Raw genomic sequence first — 18,179 nt, 5'->3', positions numbered from 1 at the left:
AAAGAAGACAACCAATCAACCCTGGCAAAACTGTCGGGCACACATGACTTATTACTCACCACCATGTGCTTCCACTGAACAAACCATAATGACAGTATTCAGGTTTAAGAGGTTTTTTTTTACACAGAGAGCTCTACTGACAGATGTAATGATTCATGCAGCAAAGTGAATACAGTTTGGGAATGTGTGCAGACAGCCAACGCTAAACAGACCTCACAAAAAACTGTTTTTTTCTGCATGTAGGTTAACAGGTGGATAATGACACAAAGATTATGTGACTTGGCTTATGAATGTTTCTACTAAAATTAAATAGAGATCTGTATCGATATATATTTATAACTCATCAAGCACAATACTAGTAATGCTGTATTGTGTTTCCTGTGCAGCCAAGATCTCAGAAAGTGAAGCTTTAACCATGTGAGCAGAAAGCAGGTAGCAGACCTGTTTATGGCACGCTGAGTGCTGCACAAAAGGCCACAAACCCAATTAAAATGTTATGTTTATGACTATGTTCAATAGCTGTTATGTTCTTTGTAATGTCCCTTTTGTTGAAATATGGAGAGTCTATTGTAAGGCTCTCTGTCATGACAACTTGACATTAGCAGTGGGGAACATACAGAGTGTGTAATGGCAGGCGACATTATGTTGTTACATTGACAAGTTAATAACACTGTGCCAGCCGTGACATGTTTAAGACATTGTCGTGACGGATTTTCTAGAGGAGTGACATTTTTGAACAATGGTCATAAACATATAAATCAACAGAGCTTTTTGTAATTTTTTTTAGATGTGTCATTTTAGAGAGTGGATGAGGTCCTGCTTTGGGCCAAAAGTGAATATTAAAAGTAATCCTCAGCAGACAGGGAAACAACTTCTCTCAAATAAAAAAAGGCTATATTTACAGTTTTGAGTATTTACCCACTAAATACAAGCATCTTAACCCTTGTGTCGTCCTCCCGGGTCAAATTGACCCGTCTGTTTTGACTGTTCCTTCCTTCCCTTCCTTCCTTCCTTCCTTCCTCCCTCCTTCCTTCCTTCTGCCTCCCTTCCTTCCTTCCTTCCTTCCTCCCTCCTTCCTTCCTTCTGCCTCCCTTCCATCTTTCCATCCTTCCTTCCATCTTTCTTTCCTTCTTTCCTTCCTTCCTTCCTTCCTCCCTCCTTCCTTCCTTCTGCCTCCCTTCCATCTTTCCTTCCTCCCTTCCTTCCTTCCATCTTTCCATCCTTCCTTCCATCTTTCTTTCCTTCTTTTCTTCATTCCTTCCTTCCTTCCTTCCTTCCTTCCTTCCTTCCATCCTTCCATCTTTCCCTCCTTCCTTCCTCCTTTCCTTCCTTCCTTCCTTCCTTCCATCCTTCCATCTTTCCCTCCTTCCTTCTTCCTTCTTCCTCCCTCCTTTCCTTATTTCTTCCTCCATTCCATCGTTCCTTCCTTCCTTCCTTCCTTCCATCTTTCCTTCCTTCCTTCCATCCTTCCTTCCTTCCATCCTTCCATCTTTCCTTCCATCCTTCCATCCTTCCTTCCATCCTTCCATCTTTCCTTCCTTCCTTCCATCCTTCCTTCCTTGACTCGAGGACAACAGGAGGGTTAATGATTAAGTCATTTTGGGGGGTTTAATATAGCTCTGATTTTCTCTGAAATTGCACATAAAGCTTTTAAAAAATGAATAAAATTGCATTCACCGTGCTACATGAAACTGTTTTTGTTCTACTGTGTTTTTGATGTAATGGAGAATGACATGCACTGCTGTGTAACATCTATCTTGTAAAACCTATCCCACGGTTTACATGCTTCATTATCATAAATGTAATCTGGTCTTTCATACTCGCCGCAACAGAAACTGACAAACTCCCTGGGAAGAAAAGGTAATTACTGTCAATTTGCATTTGTTGTAGACACCTCTGCAGCATAGGTAAAAGCTCCGTGGGATTGTACTATGTCAACATTGTGTGGATAGTAAATTATAATCAATGTGATACCCGTAACAATTTCATCTCACAGGAAATTAATGAGTCACATATAACATATCAAATGTAAACAAGCCCGCTCTTTGTCTTCATGTTGATACATTTAACTTGATAAGTGAGGTCTCAGAAATGTGTATGTTTAACCCTCCTGTTGTCCTCGAGTCAAGGAAAGAAGGATGGAAGGAAGGAAGGAAAGATGGAAGGATGGAAGGAAAGATGGAAGGATGGAAGGAAGGAAGGAAGGATGGAAGGAAAGATGGAAGGATGGAAGGAAAGATGGAAGGATGGAAGGAAGGAAGGAAAGATGGAAGGAAGGAAGGAAGGAAGGAATGATGGAATGGAGGAAGAAATAAGGAAAGGAGGGAGGAAGAAGGAAGGAAGGAAAGATGGAAGGATGGAAGGAAGGAAGGAAGGAAGGAAGGAAGGAAGGAAGGAAAGAAGGAAAGAAAGATGGAAGGAAGGATGGAAAGATGGAAGGAAGGAAGGGAGGAAGGAAAGATGGAAGGGAGGCAGAAGGAAGGAAGGAGGGAGGAAGGAAGGAAGGGAAGGAAGGAAGGAGGGAGGAAGGAAAGAAAGTGAGAAGGAGGGAGGAAGGAAGGGAGGAAAGAAGGAACAGTCAAAACAGACGGGGTCAATTTGACCCGGGAGGACGACACAAGGGTTAAGTGGTTGGCTTGAATCGAAACGAATGGTGACATTAAACTAACAGGTACTTTCTGATTGTGGTAAATCAAGACCCAAAATAGAAAAGTCAGTAATATATGATGATTCATCTGTAAACAGGGCAGCTCAACGAGGCAGTGGTGCAGCTAGGAAGCCCAAAACAGGCTATATTACATATAATTTCAATAGACATACATTATGTGACCACCTTGCATCACATTTTGGCTAAATGCTTTCCATTGGATTATATCCCTCTATCATAGATGCAGCATAATCTATAAGTGAATGCAAACCATTGCAATGTGCATTTGGCAAAGCACCAAACATTTATTTCAGTTGTACATAGGTTGTAAACATACTGTAATTACACAGGTTTTTGAAAGCGGCTCTGAAGTCTATTGCTATCATTGCTTTAAGATAAAGGAGGTGGAAATGCAAACAGATCTTGATCAAAAGTCAAATCTGAGTCAGAGTAAGAATCTGGAAGAGATCACAGCTGGGCTCAAGAAGAATCAATCACATGAACCCAAACACTCGGAACCACTAATCCTCCTAATCTTGAATTATCATGGCGAAGGAAAGTACTATGCATAAGGCAGCGCAGCAGGGTAACAAAAAAAGAGCACTGATCATTTCTGCACTCAAATAGCCAACAATACCACCCAACATTTTTCAGAATCCAGTTTTAATATTTTTGAATGAACAATTCAAGGCACACGGAAACATTTTTGTTCATTGTTACAAAGAAAAAAATCAACAGGGCTTATTTGTGAATTTCTAAGAAAAAAAAAATGAATTTAACAACACAAAAGTCCTTTTTTCTTTGTATGTTTGCCACAACAAATACTGTATACACTTAATGGTGTTATTAAGATAAAAACATGGGTTGAAAGCCAAATATGTCCACAATTTTGAAAGAAATTGAGGTATACCATTTGAATGAATGAAGTCTGTGTGGAAGAATAAGCCCTTTTCTCACAATATTTATATTAATATCTCATTTTCTATGGCTTAATTTCCTAATGGGCATATCAAATAGTATGTCATGAAAAAAAAGACAAAATGCTTTTTGAGTTAGGTGTCATGTTCCAGTCAGTTTGTCAAATATTGAAAGTTGTATTATTTACAAAAGGATGATCTTATACTTACAAATTGGAACTTTTGTAAAAATCTATGTACTTACTGTTTTCAAAAGACAGGATATCCCTCCTCTCTAAGATTTGTTTCTCAACAGATGTCAAACATACTTATATGATTTATTTCTTATATAGTTTACCAAATATTTACTTAAACTTTAAGAGCTGGGGGGCACATGCAATTTTTTAGAGTGGATTCGGAAAGGAACAATATTGTACAAAATAATAATAATAATTACAGTTTTTATCAAAAAGCAATTTAGCACCTTGAGTGTTTTGTGATTCTGCACAAAGCACCTCTGTGGTTGTATTCAGAGCAGCACCTGGAGCAACCAGAGAAGGAGTCTTGGTGGGAGGGGAAGGACAAGGGAGGATGGGGCTTGGGGTGAGTGGATCCTCTCTCTGTTGCTGAAAGTACGCCACTTCCGCCACGGCATCAAATGTCCTTTTCCTGATGTCACTCTCGTTACTAAGTTAAAGTCATGTGATACTGGCCCTACAAGGGCGAGGAGTAGTTTCCCCTGGTCAGCGCTTTCATGACAGGGCCTGGGGGCACTCTTCTTCTCCGGGGCTCGAGTGGATCTTCTTGGCAACAAAAGAAAACACAGGTTGCGCTTCGCAGGGAGAGAAGGTAAAGGTTGTCAGATCTCAGCATGTGGGTGTTAATATGTACCCTCTGACCCTGTCTTTCAGCGGGGAGTAGGGGCGTGTCTAGCCAAGGAAACAGACGGAGCCGACCTCAAAGCCAAACCTCTGGTTGGATTCCCCAAAGTCATTCAGCATGACGTCAATGATGGGCAACTGGTCGATGCGGGGAGTGTTGATCTCCATCACCGTCTTTGAATAGCCCTGCTTCACCTACAAACGGAAAGGGCAGATGAGAAGAAATGTATCTAGTAAGTTGGGATAAAAGGATTTATATGATTCAGAAAAGTACAGATTTCCTCATATTTTATTATCAGTATTATTGTTATTAGTTATCAATAAAATATGCCAAATATTATCTGTTTTAGACTTCTGAAATGTGATAATTTGCTTGTTTTTACAGTTTTTTTTCATTGCAAATTGAAACGTTTTTAATATCTGCAAGTTGATTTTCCAAAACAACAAATTTCAAGATGTCACAGATGAAGCTCAGAGATATGATAATAGACTATTTAAAAATTATGGACCAATTAATTGAAAAAGAAAATCACCAAATGACCCAATAATAAAACTGTTTGCTAGATGCAGCAGTTGTCTCAAAGCAATACTGTTTATCTTCAAATATACCAAGTCCAACCTGCCATTCAATCAACCAAAACAAAGCCAACTACCATCTACCACAGAAAACATGTAATACTCTAAATCTAGAAATTCTGACGAGGAAGTGTTGAGGCTTTTCTTAGCAATGATCCCAAAACCCTGTTAGTATGTGTACTGGCCTCTGTTTATAAAGTGGAGATTTACTCATCATTAAATTAAAACACATTGCACTACACTAACGAGTCCTTATGTGGTGATAAATTATTACATTGTTCAACTACTGACCGACAGGCGTAACTGTTGCTGAGCCGGCTGACTCACTAACTTTCTAACATAGGATCTGTTTAGATGAAAGAGTAAAATATGATGGATGTGATATGGTTGACAAGTTCAAAATACTGTTTCATAATTATCTCAACTGGGAGAATTTTAATTGGCATTTCAAATATAACATAACCCAATATACCACAAATTAAAAAACCTCCATGACTGATTTAGATAAGTGTTTTTTTTTTTTTACTTTTACTTGTTATCTCTTGAATTTTTTTGCATCAAGTATATTTCTTTATATTTGTAGAAGTACATATGAATATGACAAAGTCATACGTACAAATTCACAAATGATAAGCACTTACAGGAAATTTAATATGTCACTTGGTCCCATAAAAAAAAAAAAAATGTTTTGGGAATGTTTTGTGATGCCAAATGGACTTCCTGTTTATATATGAACATGTAATTGGAAGTCACAACAGATGTTTTCCCAATAGCTGATTGAGTCTTTACAATTTTGGACATTCCTTCCGTTGACAGTTTTAGCACAGTCTCCATATTTATGAGGATTATTAGGATTTCATGGGATTTAGAAGAAATTTAATTGCAAACTACAAAAGTTAGAAAATGAGTGTTTACCGAGCAGCCGTCCGTCAGCGGCTTGATGAAGGGATTATTGTCGTAAGACATCTCCTCATCGTTGGAGCCCAGGAAGCGCAGCGCCTTGTCATAGTTGTCAGCCTTGGCGTCGTACCACGCCACAGACTGATGGCAAATGTAGGTGAAGTTCTGCCGTGCGGAGGAGCTCAGCAGCTTCAGGAAGGTCATCTGCACTGTATTGATGGTGTTTTCTTCCACATCAACGTAGTTCAACTGTGGGCGGATGGAGAGAAAGACAAACGGAGGGAGAAGGGGTTAGATGAAAGACGAAGCAGGGAATGAAGGGAAATAAGTTACAGGATAGGTAAATAAAGTGATGGGTGAGTAGGATGAGGGAATGTGGAAAGAAAGGAAGGACAGAAAAAAATGAAGGGGATAGAAAAAAGGGTGAACGAAAAGGTTAGGGAAGGGAGATGCATCACAGAGGAAGGTGAGACAGTATTAGGAAAGCGTTACTGTAAGTGTAACAAAAAAGCAACACTGAGAAATCTGAAGAGGAGGTGAATGTCTGCTGGGAGATAATATAGAAAAATGGGTTGACTTACAATTTTGCCTCGTTTAAATTCACTGAACCATGAACCCGGAGCCTCCTTTGGCCAGTTGGATATTCTAACCTAGAGTACAGAACAAACACATCATTCAACTAATGACAAAGAGAGAGCTTTCAACATGTCACTATTGCACATATAGGTGTAAACAGACGTTCGTTAAATATCTGCAAATGCTTTTTAACCTCATTGAATGATCAACCTAACTGGAGTTAAACAAACAATAATAATATTAATGATAATAAGTGTCATTATCATTCTATTTAGGTCTTGTACTTACTCCTGTGGATTTCTTATCTGGGGAGACGCATGTTTCTCCACCTGCTGTGAAGTTACAGAACACTTTGATGGAGTCTCCTATGCAGCCCTGGTTTGGATCAATCCAGTATTGACCTGGGAGAGAAACACAGCAATGAGATATAAAGCCAAGACTGTTGTATAAAACCCTGCTTTGGCCACATGAGCCATATATTTACAGTGTTTAAAGCACTACAAACGAAACACAGTGCTACTCTTTATGAATTCTGCCCCATTGTTAATACTACGAAGGTCAACACTGTCTCCGCCCCTTACCATCTGGGAAGTCAGGCTGGCTGAGATGCAGGTCGTTGCAGGTCCTGGCAGGATTGTCTTGGGTGCCCAAGGGGAACTTCATGCGCTCAATGTCCTGTTTGAGGTTGTTGAGGGATCCGAAGACATCCCCCATTCCCTCCATACCCATGCCATCCATGCCGTAGTCTGCCAACGCCTCATCTCCCTGCATCTCAGTGTGCCGTCTGGTCTTTCTGGAAGCCTGCTGCATGGGCAGTGGCTGGATGATGTCTCCAGGTGGACCCTGTAACACGGAGAGGGAAGGTCATAGCAAATTATTAGTTTAATGAGACAACATTCAGGGTAGAAGAGTTTACATGATCAGTGCAGTATTTTCTATAATTAAATAATTCCTATAAAGTACATAATCTTAACATTTGGATCGATCTACTTAGATTGAACAAGTACAATGAACAATTAACTTACAGGTGCTCCAGGTGGTCCAATCAATCCAGAGTCTCCCTTCTGACCTGGTGAACCCTGACAGAAAACAAAACATCATGGACATAATTAAAAGGCTCTTATGAATCACATAGTGCTGAATTAATGTCATTATAACACCAAAAACATAACTTACATTTGATCCTTTAGAACCTTTCTGTCCGTGAGTGCCCTGTTAAAAAAAACCCAACACAAAGAAATGAACATTTAGAGACCAACAACAACAATTATGGTGTAATAGAGAGAGAAAAATAAACAATAAGTGCAACTTACAGGAATACCAGGAGGACCAGGAGGACCGAGAGGACCTTGAAGACCACCGATACCCTTACAACAGACAAAACATTACATCAGAATGCATCTTAAAGTAACAATTAGAGCTATTCCAATAAATCAGCTGGGGGGGGATATATAAAATGCTATTAGCAAACTGCAGATATGTCAGTATAGTCTTCAAAATAACATACATATAGCTGATATACTGTTGTCGGATTCTCAAAACATTGATATCAATATTATCATAAAAATACAGCACAGGTCAGGGAAACAACCAATTTGGTAGTTTTAACTCCAGGTAAGCCACACTCAATGATATATACATTTATGCAGCAGTATGACTTTATGAGATCCACATTTTTATGGAAACGATAGAGAGAGATACACAGATACACAAATTCTAACTTACAGGATCACCCTTGCCACCTCCTGAACCCTGAGGTCCAGGCAATCCTCTGTCTCCCTTCTCTCCAGATTCACCAGGGGGTCCAATCAAACCAATTAGACCAGGATGACCCTGGAGGAGGAAGAGAAGAAGAAAAAGAAACATGAGATACAAATATACAATATATACAAATATAAATTCCGAGAGGAAAAAAATATTTGTACTAATTATCCATTTGACAACAAGTAATTTTCATATCTAGTAAAGTTTAATGTCACCATTTATTACCCCTAAGAAAAAATGAAGGCAGTGAAACAAATATGCAAATTCAGCTGCAACTTTATGCACAACGCCTGGCCAGATGACCTCAATACTTTCTTAGTTCTGCCTATAAATAATTAGTTTGTTTATAGTGGTCGTCATATTTAACAAAGGTGGTCTGTCTCAGCACCTGCTGCTAGGCGGTTATGGCCATCTGCTTCTATCCCATTTGACTACTGCATGCTGGCATTAAACCAATGACCATTACAAAGATGATATTATTGGACTAATACATATTCATTCACTGCATTAAATCACTTTGTGAAAACTCCTCACAGAGCAAAACCTTTCTTCATCTCGCTGGGAGAGAGTGAGCAAAGAGATAGAGGCAATAGGCCTAGATATTTTGCTTACATTGGAAGCTCCAGATAAGGTGCATAAGCAGATATGAGAAATACACAATAAAGCAATTTGAGATTAGCATCGTAATAACGTCTTGCCTTTTCTCCCTTGTATCCAGAGTCACCTTTCATACCGGGAAGTCCAGGGGGTCCCTGTGGAGGTAAAGAATCGGTTTGTCAAGCATAAATGACAGTGAAATGAATTCAGATTATTTTACAGACAGCCGTTGCAGGACGGTGCATTCGTGGTGACTCTTCTGTATCTACGCTGCAGAGATACTGCATCAACTGCTATAAACACATTATCAGACCAAAAACTGGTTTGTTGTACCATAAAAAGCATTCTCTCTAAGATGATCGATTAATACGTCATCTGATAGATAAAAGGCATGAAACATAGAGCTTTTTTAACAAGGTGTGGGCCAGCTGCAGCATCACACATTTTGCACATTTATTGCTTTATTCAACAACTACATTTGTGACAGTATTTTACTGGAGGGGAGTTGGAAGCATATGTCTTACAATAGGTCCAGGAGGTCCATCTTTTCCAGAGGCACCAGGGAGTCCTTGTTCGCCCTGAAATTAAAGAAAACATATTAGGTAAAAGTATCTGGTTGAGACATGAGATATAAGTCTTTATTTTAGAGGTACTTGTATTTGCATTTTATATAATGGCACATTTTAAATCTATCTGTGGTACAATTTATACTTTCTCAATAATATAATAATAATAAATTCATAAATCGTAATTTATTCACCACCCAATATTCTGAGATGTGTCATTGTTTTGAAAGCATAGACAGATCCAGACATTCATCATAAAACATCTACTCACAACAGGGCCAGGGATTCCACGGAGACCATCAGGACCAGGTTTTCCAGAGGGCCCCTGAGGTCCCACAGGTCCAGTTTTTCCAACAGACCCCTCTGCTCCAGCTTCTCCCTGTGAAAAAAAAAGAAAATTGACAATTGATCCCTTGCTATGGTCAATAGGACCAGTCCTGTGGTGCACTATGCGTGTTAGATTGAATGTCAAACATGTTTTCTGCGCCAGTGACGACGAGACCTTTATCCAGCTTGATAATTGAAACAATCTTGTATCTGAAAGTCACATTGTTCAATATTCTACAATGTTTTCCTTTGGAGAAAAAAAAAGGAAAAAGAACGCAGATTGGAGGGATTTGAGGATTTGCAACATCCAAACAAATCAAATGTGACCAGATTTCATCAATTGTCCCACAAGAACAGTCAGTTTCTATGTATTGAAGTTCCAGAGATGTCATATCGACGAGGGTGATAGGAAGAAGGGATTAAATTGTTCTGACAACTAATTAGGCCTGGATTTGACACTCTAGTATCACCACACAGGCATTGTCTTGTCTCCATCAAATCAACTCTAATCCTTTTCCTCAATGTGGATAGAATGTGCAATTTGTGTATGTGTGTGTGTGTCTCTGCAACAGTGTGTGTGTGTGTGTGTGTGCTAGCGTGTGTTAACGCAAGATGGAGAACGATAAAGAACAAAAGCAAGACCGAGGCTATGTCTGAGATTTGTCAGGTTTTTCTATTCATGCTTTTCTTTGATTTGGAGACAAACTATTTCTACGGTTCACTGGTATAGTAACACTGACAGAGGTTTGTCCTCTAAACTATAATCTTTATCAGCTGTAGTCCGTTAGACTACAGTCATGACTGACTGCACTGATTGCAGCCATTTACTCTACACAGACTGTGTGTAATGATGTTGACCTAGTTGAATTTACATTGTTTGAATATCTTGCTCTTGAACTCAAAGGCCAAATTATCAGTAGTCATCATTTCATTATATGTTAGAGTAATCATCACTGTTCCTACAAGGACTCTCAGAGCTGATGTCACTTGGTATCACTAGATATAATAGGTTAATCCTAAATGGAGACCTGAATATTCATATTAATAAAAAGGATGACTCCAAAGCTATGGAGCCTCTAAATGTAGGATAGCTTTGAACACAAAGGATTGAAGATGAATAATGTTTCAATAATCAAATTACCTATTTCTGACCATCGCTGTGTGCCAACCTGATCTTAATTAGGTTGCCAACCTAATTCGAGCCATAAAATTTCAACAATATCTTGCCATCTGCTTTAAATACCGATGCTCCAATAAAAGGTTAAAAAGAGGCTGACTGACAGAATATCTCCACAGTTAAACGATAACATTGTTAATAATCTTCAAGTCCCACATTAACAAGGTGATAAAAAACATCATTTGTCTACCTTGGAAAACATAGCTAAAATACGACATGTTCATAAATCAAAAAAAGATGCTGTAAAATTAATTCATGCCTTCATTTCAAGCCGACTTGATTACTTTAATGCATTTTTTACTGGCCTCCCGAAAAAAAGAAAAAAAAAACACAGAGAGACTTTAGCTCATTCAAAACGCTGCATCTTGGCTATCAACCTGAACAAGAGGAGAGAGCACATTAGTCCAGTTGCTCTGCACTGGCTGCCTGTAACATTTAGAATTGACGTTAAGGTTCATATTATTATTATTATTATTTACAAAGCTCTTAATGGGCTAGGCTGAAGCTACATCGCTAACTCCCTTGTTAACGTTTTGTCTACAAGAGCACTCTTCATCTGCTGCTGGTTTATTGAAGGTTCCCACTAACAGCTGAAATAAATATGAATTTATTTACTATTTGAATTTTTAAGGCCTTTCTTTCCTTCCATACTATTAACCAACCCCAATCAGTAGTTGATTGTTCTTTGTAAAACACAAGCTAATGTTGAAATTTAACAGTTGACTTACCTTGGATCCCTTTTCTCCTTGTCTGCCCTCCTGGCCGGCTTGACCAACGGGTCCCTGGGAAGAAAAAAAGTCAAATGTTACTTTTTTAATATGAATATACATTTATATATAACTGGAATAGCTCTTAAACTAAAGCACCAGCAGCTTGTCATGTCACTTAAACCTTTTTAATAAAACACAAAATAGATTATTATCCTCTATAAAGGGAAATATGACATGTGCTGACAGGAAGTAGTTATATACATACTAATTGTTTAGCTGATGCATAATCTGACCTTGAATCGTTTTAAAGAGAGAGGGTTGTGCAGGGCCAGACAACATCAGTAAGAGCAAATTGCCCTACATTCTCAACACTCTGAGCTAAAAGCACATCAGCATTTTTCACCAAACAGCCTCTGGTCAAAACCTTGTAAGTGGGCTGTCATTTGCCATTAGAAACCACAATCAAATAGACCAAACAAAAGCCACCAGTCCTTCAATGTAGGTTATGAGCCCTGGCAACTGTGTATGTGCATTAGTGGATGTGTGTGTATGCGGGCATGTGTGTGTGTGTGTGCACCCGTGCGTGCATGTGTGCTAATGTAGTCAAGCAGCCACATGCATCAATGAGCAGCGAACCTGAGTCAATTTCGAAGAGATATTGGACCCAGAATTACCTTGGTGATTACCTTGGTGAATGATGAAAAATCATATCGCAAAGTCCATTAACATGGACATGGAACTGGGGTCTAATTTGCTCTGTAGCCTCTACTGGATACTATCTCTCAGAATATAAATTCTGTATCCAAAAAAGTGCTTACCTTAACATCATATTTAAAATGTATGATGCCTGAATTATAATTCACACATAATTGTCACATAATTACCACAGAATTACACTGAAATCATGCAATGAGCATCCCTAGCACATTTTTGGCAGTGCAGCACCACAGCTATTTTTTTTTAGACATTTTATCTCAGATATTGTTATCTCTCAAATCATCTTCATTTTCTGTCCGAGCACCTGCAGGGTTGTATCTTCATGCAGGCTGTGTGGTCATGATAAGCTTGGAAATTAATGTGTTACAGCCACAGTGGACTATTGTAATCACATTTTGAGATCTCTGTGTTGTGGAAAACTGTTATACAGATATATTCGCCAAGTGTCTTCACTATCTAATCCCTCTCCATTAATGATCACAAACAGACAAAGTGTTTACGTATATTCCCATGACATGTAAGAGTGCTATTTTATATCCATATGGTGTTTGCATTAAAGGTATGCTATGCAGGATTTGTGTTTGTAAGTTGGTCCCTACTCATCGGCTTGCCCAGAGCGAGCTGATACAAGAGCCAGGAAGGGAGAGTGAATGAAAATAGCCTGCACTGGTGACGACAAAGCCGTAAATCAGATGAACAAAATGTTATTTTTCTGATTGTTTCATGGTGGTTACGTTTAACCCTCCTGTTGTCCTCGAGTCAAGGAAGGACTGAAGGGAGGAAGAAAGAAGGAAAGGAGGAAAGGAGGGAGGAAGGGAGGAAGAAGGAAGGAAAGGAGGGAGGGAGGAAGGAAGGAAGGGAGGAAGGAAGAAGGAAGGAAAGGAGGGAGGAAGGGAGGAAGGAAGAAAAGAAGGACAGAGGAAAGAAAGAAAGAAGGGAGGAAGGTAGGGGGAGGAAAGAAAGAGAGAAGGAGGGAGGGTGGAAAGAAGGAAGGAAGGAGGGAAGGAAAGGAGGGAGGGAGGAAGGAAGGGAGGAAGGAAAAAGGAAGGAAAGGAGGGAGGAAGGAAGGGAGGAAGGGAGGAAAGAAGGAAGGAAGGAAGGAAAGAAGGAGGGAGGGAGGAAGGAAAGAGAGAGGATGGAAAGAAAGAGAGAAGGAGGGAGGGAGGAAGGAAGGACAGACGGAAGGAAGGAAGGAAAGAAGGGAGGAAAGAAGGAAGGAAGGAAGGAAGGGAGGAAAGAAGGAACAGTCAAAACAGACGGGGTCAGTTTGACCCGGGAGGACGACAGGAGGGTTAAAGCACAAATACACATGCCCACAGCTCCTAATGTAGTCTTTGTCTCCTGTGTGCTGTGGCTCTTCATACATCCATGTAACAGAGACAGAGAGCAAAGTGGAGCAGAAGAAGAGATGGAAACACTGATGATTACACCTGTGCTGTTATTGACTGGGGGCTACACACCCATTGCCCAAAGGCTAATGCACAGAAACGTCCCAAACACAGAAAAATAATAAGTTAATACATGCAGAGGGCAGCGTCTCTATAGATACATACACCGCCACACACTTCTAGTGGGTTGCAAGTGATGATTGAGAGGGATCGTTTTTGCAGGAGTCTATACATTCCTTTTAAGAAAAATCATGCATAGTGTAGCTTTAAAGGATACAGCTTGTTATGTTTTTTTATTGTCAACATTTTCCATGAACAACAAAACCAAAAATCTGTCTCTTAATACTTCTTTAATACTTCTCTAGTCTGTCTTTGACTCTTAAGCCCAGACCCTTTTTTTCCTACTGAATATGTACAATTTAATAAAATAGGTCAACGTTATATGCTTTCATTGTTATGCTTTTATTTTTTAAAAATGACTCAGTAATTCCCCAAAAACAGCAGTCGTTTTTTAGGAAACATTACTTATACAGGAGCAAATGGTGTGTTTTGTGGGGGAGCATTTTAAGCCACTGGTTTTGTGTGCTTGCAAGTGTTTATACCACTAGGACAGTGTATGTGGGAATGACTTAAAATAAACTGCAGTGCCCATGTTCTTTGTAATGAAGATCCATGTCATCCAGTGCAACAGTGTGGCTCAGTGGTGTGTTATTAATAGTTTTTTGGACAACAGTGGAGCTGTGGTTCTCAGAGGAATAAGATATGTCAGCTTTGGCTACAGTAACAATGCTTGTTAGTAGGATCAATCGTTGGTTTTGTTCTTTTCAAGGGATTTGTTGATAATAAGAAAAATGTAAAGGACAGCCTTTAATACATGGAGGATAACAGCCGAGTCCTCTGTGGTGGACAAGTTAGGCTTTACTCAGCAGCATCTTTACTGAAGTACACAAATAGGATGAACTGACTTATATATATATCAAAGTCTCTTTCCCGTCTTGCCATGATGCTCCAGGCTTTCATACGGTACATTAATGATGTGCTTTATTGCTAATTGTAAAACATTATTACTGTAAATGGAAGGGATCGTTAAAGTGCTACGCTAGTGAAATGAAATAATCTCAGCTCAAGTTTGATGTGACAGAAAGGGCAGCCAGTGCCAGACATTTGTGTGACAACTTAATTTTCTGACATTAGCAGCAGCAGCAGTCAAATTGCTTTCACATTACTGCAAGTCACATCACAATATGTCAATATTCTTATACAGGATGATCTGTAGCTGCAATTACTGGCTATTCTAGACACTCAGCGAAGCTAATGGGCATTCCTTCCTGTCACATGCGTGTATATTAATATTAATGCAATATAAACATGTGATCATAAATGTGAATCACCCTGTAGTGGGTATTAGCTTGGAGCCTATATGATCATTGTGAATCTTAACATAGAGAACATCTCAAGAGCTTAAAAGAAGTATCATCACATCTAACATTTTTGAAAGTGTACTCACCCTTTTGCCAGGAGGACCGGGTACTCCAGACTCACCAGATGGACCTGCAGGGCCCTAAATTAGAGGAGACGGAGACACTTGAATCTACTTCATGTAAAATGAAGAGTTTTGTTGCATAATGAGATATCTCTACATCGGTAAAAAGTGATGATTGCTCTTATAGCAGAATGTGACTGGCTCATATTCTTCATTTGTTCACTTTCACAAATTCGAATGAAGAAATGAAGACTTACAGGTTGACCTGCTTCTCCATCATCTCCTTTGTCACCTGGTAAACCGTCAAGACCCTAAAGAAAAATACACAAATTAGCCAAACATGGATATATTCAACTTAATTCAAAATAAGCAAAATGCAAAATGGGAAAAGAATGACACATAAAAATAGAAAAGAAATTATAAAAATGTTTAGTTTTATGAATAGTATAATATCCTAGACATGATATCACAACATCGGATAAACGTAGTACTTACACCAGCACCAGGCTCACCAGGGGGACCAGGGTCTCCGGGGAAGCCAACAGGACCCTGCGGAGAGATTGAGACAGTGAGAAGACTGAGCTTGACTCAGATATTTGACACCATGTCACAACAGCTCTGGCAGAAAACAGCTTGACTGAGAAAATATGACAAAGTGATGCTGTTGCTGACAGCTCTAATAATGCATAAGTCACAGCTGTGTTTGTCACTGGCGCTGACGTACAGGGTTACCCTTGGGACCATCATCTCCAGAGGGTCCACGGCCACCGGGGGGTCCAGCAGCTCCAGGTGGGCCGGTTTCTCCCTTCTCTCCGGTCTCTCCTTTTGGGCCCTGGGGAAAAAAAATGCATCACAGACTTGTCAGCATGAAGACCACATAAGGGCAATCCATGCCACTTTGACAATAGCATGCTAAACGAAGGCACAAGGCAAATGTGTTATCAAAGCTGTCACACCAGCTTGCATCAAAACATGCACCAAATGGGTTGTAAGACCTCTAAGCATGGCTCTGACATCAGAAAAAAATAACCAGAATTAATCTTCAAAATTAGTTATCGGATCATTTGTTCCCTGGGTTTCTAGATTAAAGGTGCTGCTTTGATTGTACTGATTGATCTGTGTTAAAAGACTCTGCCTCAGACATTGATGAACTCACTGACACTGCCATATCTGACATTTTTTGAGGATACAATCATTACTAAGAAGCATGTCAAAGTCTACCCTAATAACAAGCCATGGGCTACTAAATCTCTGAAAAAAAATGTGCTAAATAGAAAATAAAGGACCCTCTAAAAAGAGGTCAGAGTGGAAATGAGGAGGGTCAAGTTACAATATAAAAATACGTTACAGGAAAATTTGAAGCTGCAACAATTTGAATGCAGCATGGGACGGAAAAGAGATTATATCACAGGAAGACTTCTTTTATTGTTCAGATCGGCTTTGTGAGGTGCTCTGTTATATATTTAGGAGGTCTCTGGAGCAGGGAAGGGTTCAAAAGTTATGGAAGTTATGGAATCCATTGTTGTCCCGGTGGCTAAAAGTGGAACCCCTAAGGATGCTAAATGACTTCAGACCAGTGGCATTGACATCACTGGTCATGAAAGGCTGGTTTTCATTTTAAAGGCTGGTCAAAAGGGAACTGTTGGATATGATGGAGGAGACTCTGGATGCCATGCAGTTTGCATATGAGGCTGGGATAAGAGTAGAGGATGCCTCCGTCACATTCCTGTATAAACACCAAGAATGTCCTGACACCCATGCCATACTTTTTTATTTCTAATCTGTATTTAATACTATCGAGCCACATGTTTTGGGTAGGAAATTGCTTTTTTATTTTAATATTGATGTAAATTTTGTGGGTTGGATTGTAGATTTTTTTTTTATATGTATGTCTCAGAGAGTGAATTGCTTTCTGTCAGATGGGTCCCCTGTTCCACTGGCTCTCCTCAGGGCTGTGTCCTGTCCCCCTTTGTGGTACAGTCTTTACACCAATGACTGTAGCAGCCAGCATAGAGACAGGCACATCCTGAAATCTGCTGATGATGCAGTTATCATCAGCCTGCTTCATTGCTTCATAAAGATGAATCTGAGCATGGCTCGGTGGTAGATGAGTTTGTCAAATGGTTAAATGAGGCCGTCCTCCAATTAAATGCCACAAAGACCAAGGACATGATCATTGATTTTAGAAGGAGATCATCCGACCCATCATCACAGACCTTCATCAAAATGAATGGGCATTGCATTTGTAGAAAATAATAAATATCTTGGAATAGTCATTGATAAAACCCTGAAGTTTGATGCCAATTTTAATGTGGTTTGTATGGAGGGAGTGCAATGTTTGTACTTCCTTAAGAAGTGATTTTTTGAATGTAGAAAGGAACATTATGCTGTTGTTTCACAAGTAATTTATTGAATCCATTCTTACTTTTTCTATGATTGGCTGGTATGGTAACCTGAACATCAAAAACAAAAACAACCTGAGCTATATTGTGAAGGAGGCTGGTAAGGTGATAGGTTTCCCACAGACCCCCCTGACGGCTACGTTTGAACAGCAGGTTCTCTGCAAGGCTTCTTTCTGTGCTCATGTTGTTTTTTCTTTTTTTTCCTTTTTCTAATCATATTTTTCTGACTGTAGGTCATGTTCCCTGTCTGAGATAGTACAGTGACTGAACTGGTCCGGGTTTCTTTTTAAATTCATATTTTGTTCAACTAAATTTTTACATTAAAACTCATTATTACAACATAATCTTCATTCTAGCACTACCGGAAGCAGTGTCTTCATATTGTTGGCTATGTCTCAGAGCAGCCGTTGAAGCATAATTACAACCACAGACTCGTTAGTTGGCCCATTAGAGCGGAGCGCTTCTCTTGTCGATGCCAGCACAGCACCTTTGAAATTGACCTCGATGTGACAGTGGGTCTATCTGTCACTGTAAACAGATCCGTGGCAGCAGATGGATACGTCAATACAATC

The 18,179-nt window shown here is 39.6% G+C and overlaps 1 protein-coding gene across 1 annotated transcript in view; it reads right to left on the bottom strand.

Moving 5' to 3' along the window:
- Positions 1–3,164: 3,164 nt before the first annotated feature.
- LOC133990210 (collagen alpha-1(XI) chain-like) overlaps positions 3,165–18,179 on the bottom strand; it is an 84,565-nt gene continuing 69,550 nt past the window's right edge. The window contains exons 51-67 of the mRNA XM_062428429.1: positions 15,930–16,037; positions 15,701–15,754; positions 15,463–15,516; positions 15,230–15,283; positions 11,636–11,689; positions 9,675–9,782; positions 9,362–9,415; positions 8,939–8,992; positions 8,202–8,309; positions 7,790–7,843; positions 7,653–7,688; positions 7,502–7,555; positions 7,058–7,319; positions 6,765–6,877; positions 6,482–6,550; positions 5,916–6,149; positions 3,165–4,619 (exon numbers count right to left, since the gene is read on the bottom strand). Coding sequence (XP_062284413.1) covers positions 4,473–4,619; positions 5,916–6,149; positions 6,482–6,550; positions 6,765–6,877; positions 7,058–7,319; positions 7,502–7,555; positions 7,653–7,688; positions 7,790–7,843; positions 8,202–8,309; positions 8,939–8,992; positions 9,362–9,415; positions 9,675–9,782; positions 11,636–11,689; positions 15,230–15,283; positions 15,463–15,516; positions 15,701–15,754; positions 15,930–16,037 — 1,617 coding nt within the window. The 3' untranslated portion in view covers positions 3,165–4,472. The remainder of the gene's footprint in view (positions 4,620–5,915; positions 6,150–6,481; positions 6,551–6,764; positions 6,878–7,057; positions 7,320–7,501; positions 7,556–7,652; positions 7,689–7,789; positions 7,844–8,201; positions 8,310–8,938; positions 8,993–9,361; positions 9,416–9,674; positions 9,783–11,635; positions 11,690–15,229; positions 15,284–15,462; positions 15,517–15,700; positions 15,755–15,929; positions 16,038–18,179) is intronic.

The sequence above is a fragment of the Scomber scombrus genome, chromosome 11 (genome assembly GCF_963691925.1).
Source record: "Scomber scombrus chromosome 11, fScoSco1.1, whole genome shotgun sequence".
Lineage (NCBI taxonomy): Eukaryota > Metazoa > Chordata > Actinopteri > Scombriformes > Scombridae > Scomber > Scomber scombrus.
Note: the sequence above shows the minus strand (reverse complement) of the source record. Positions and strands in the feature narration are given on the sequence as shown.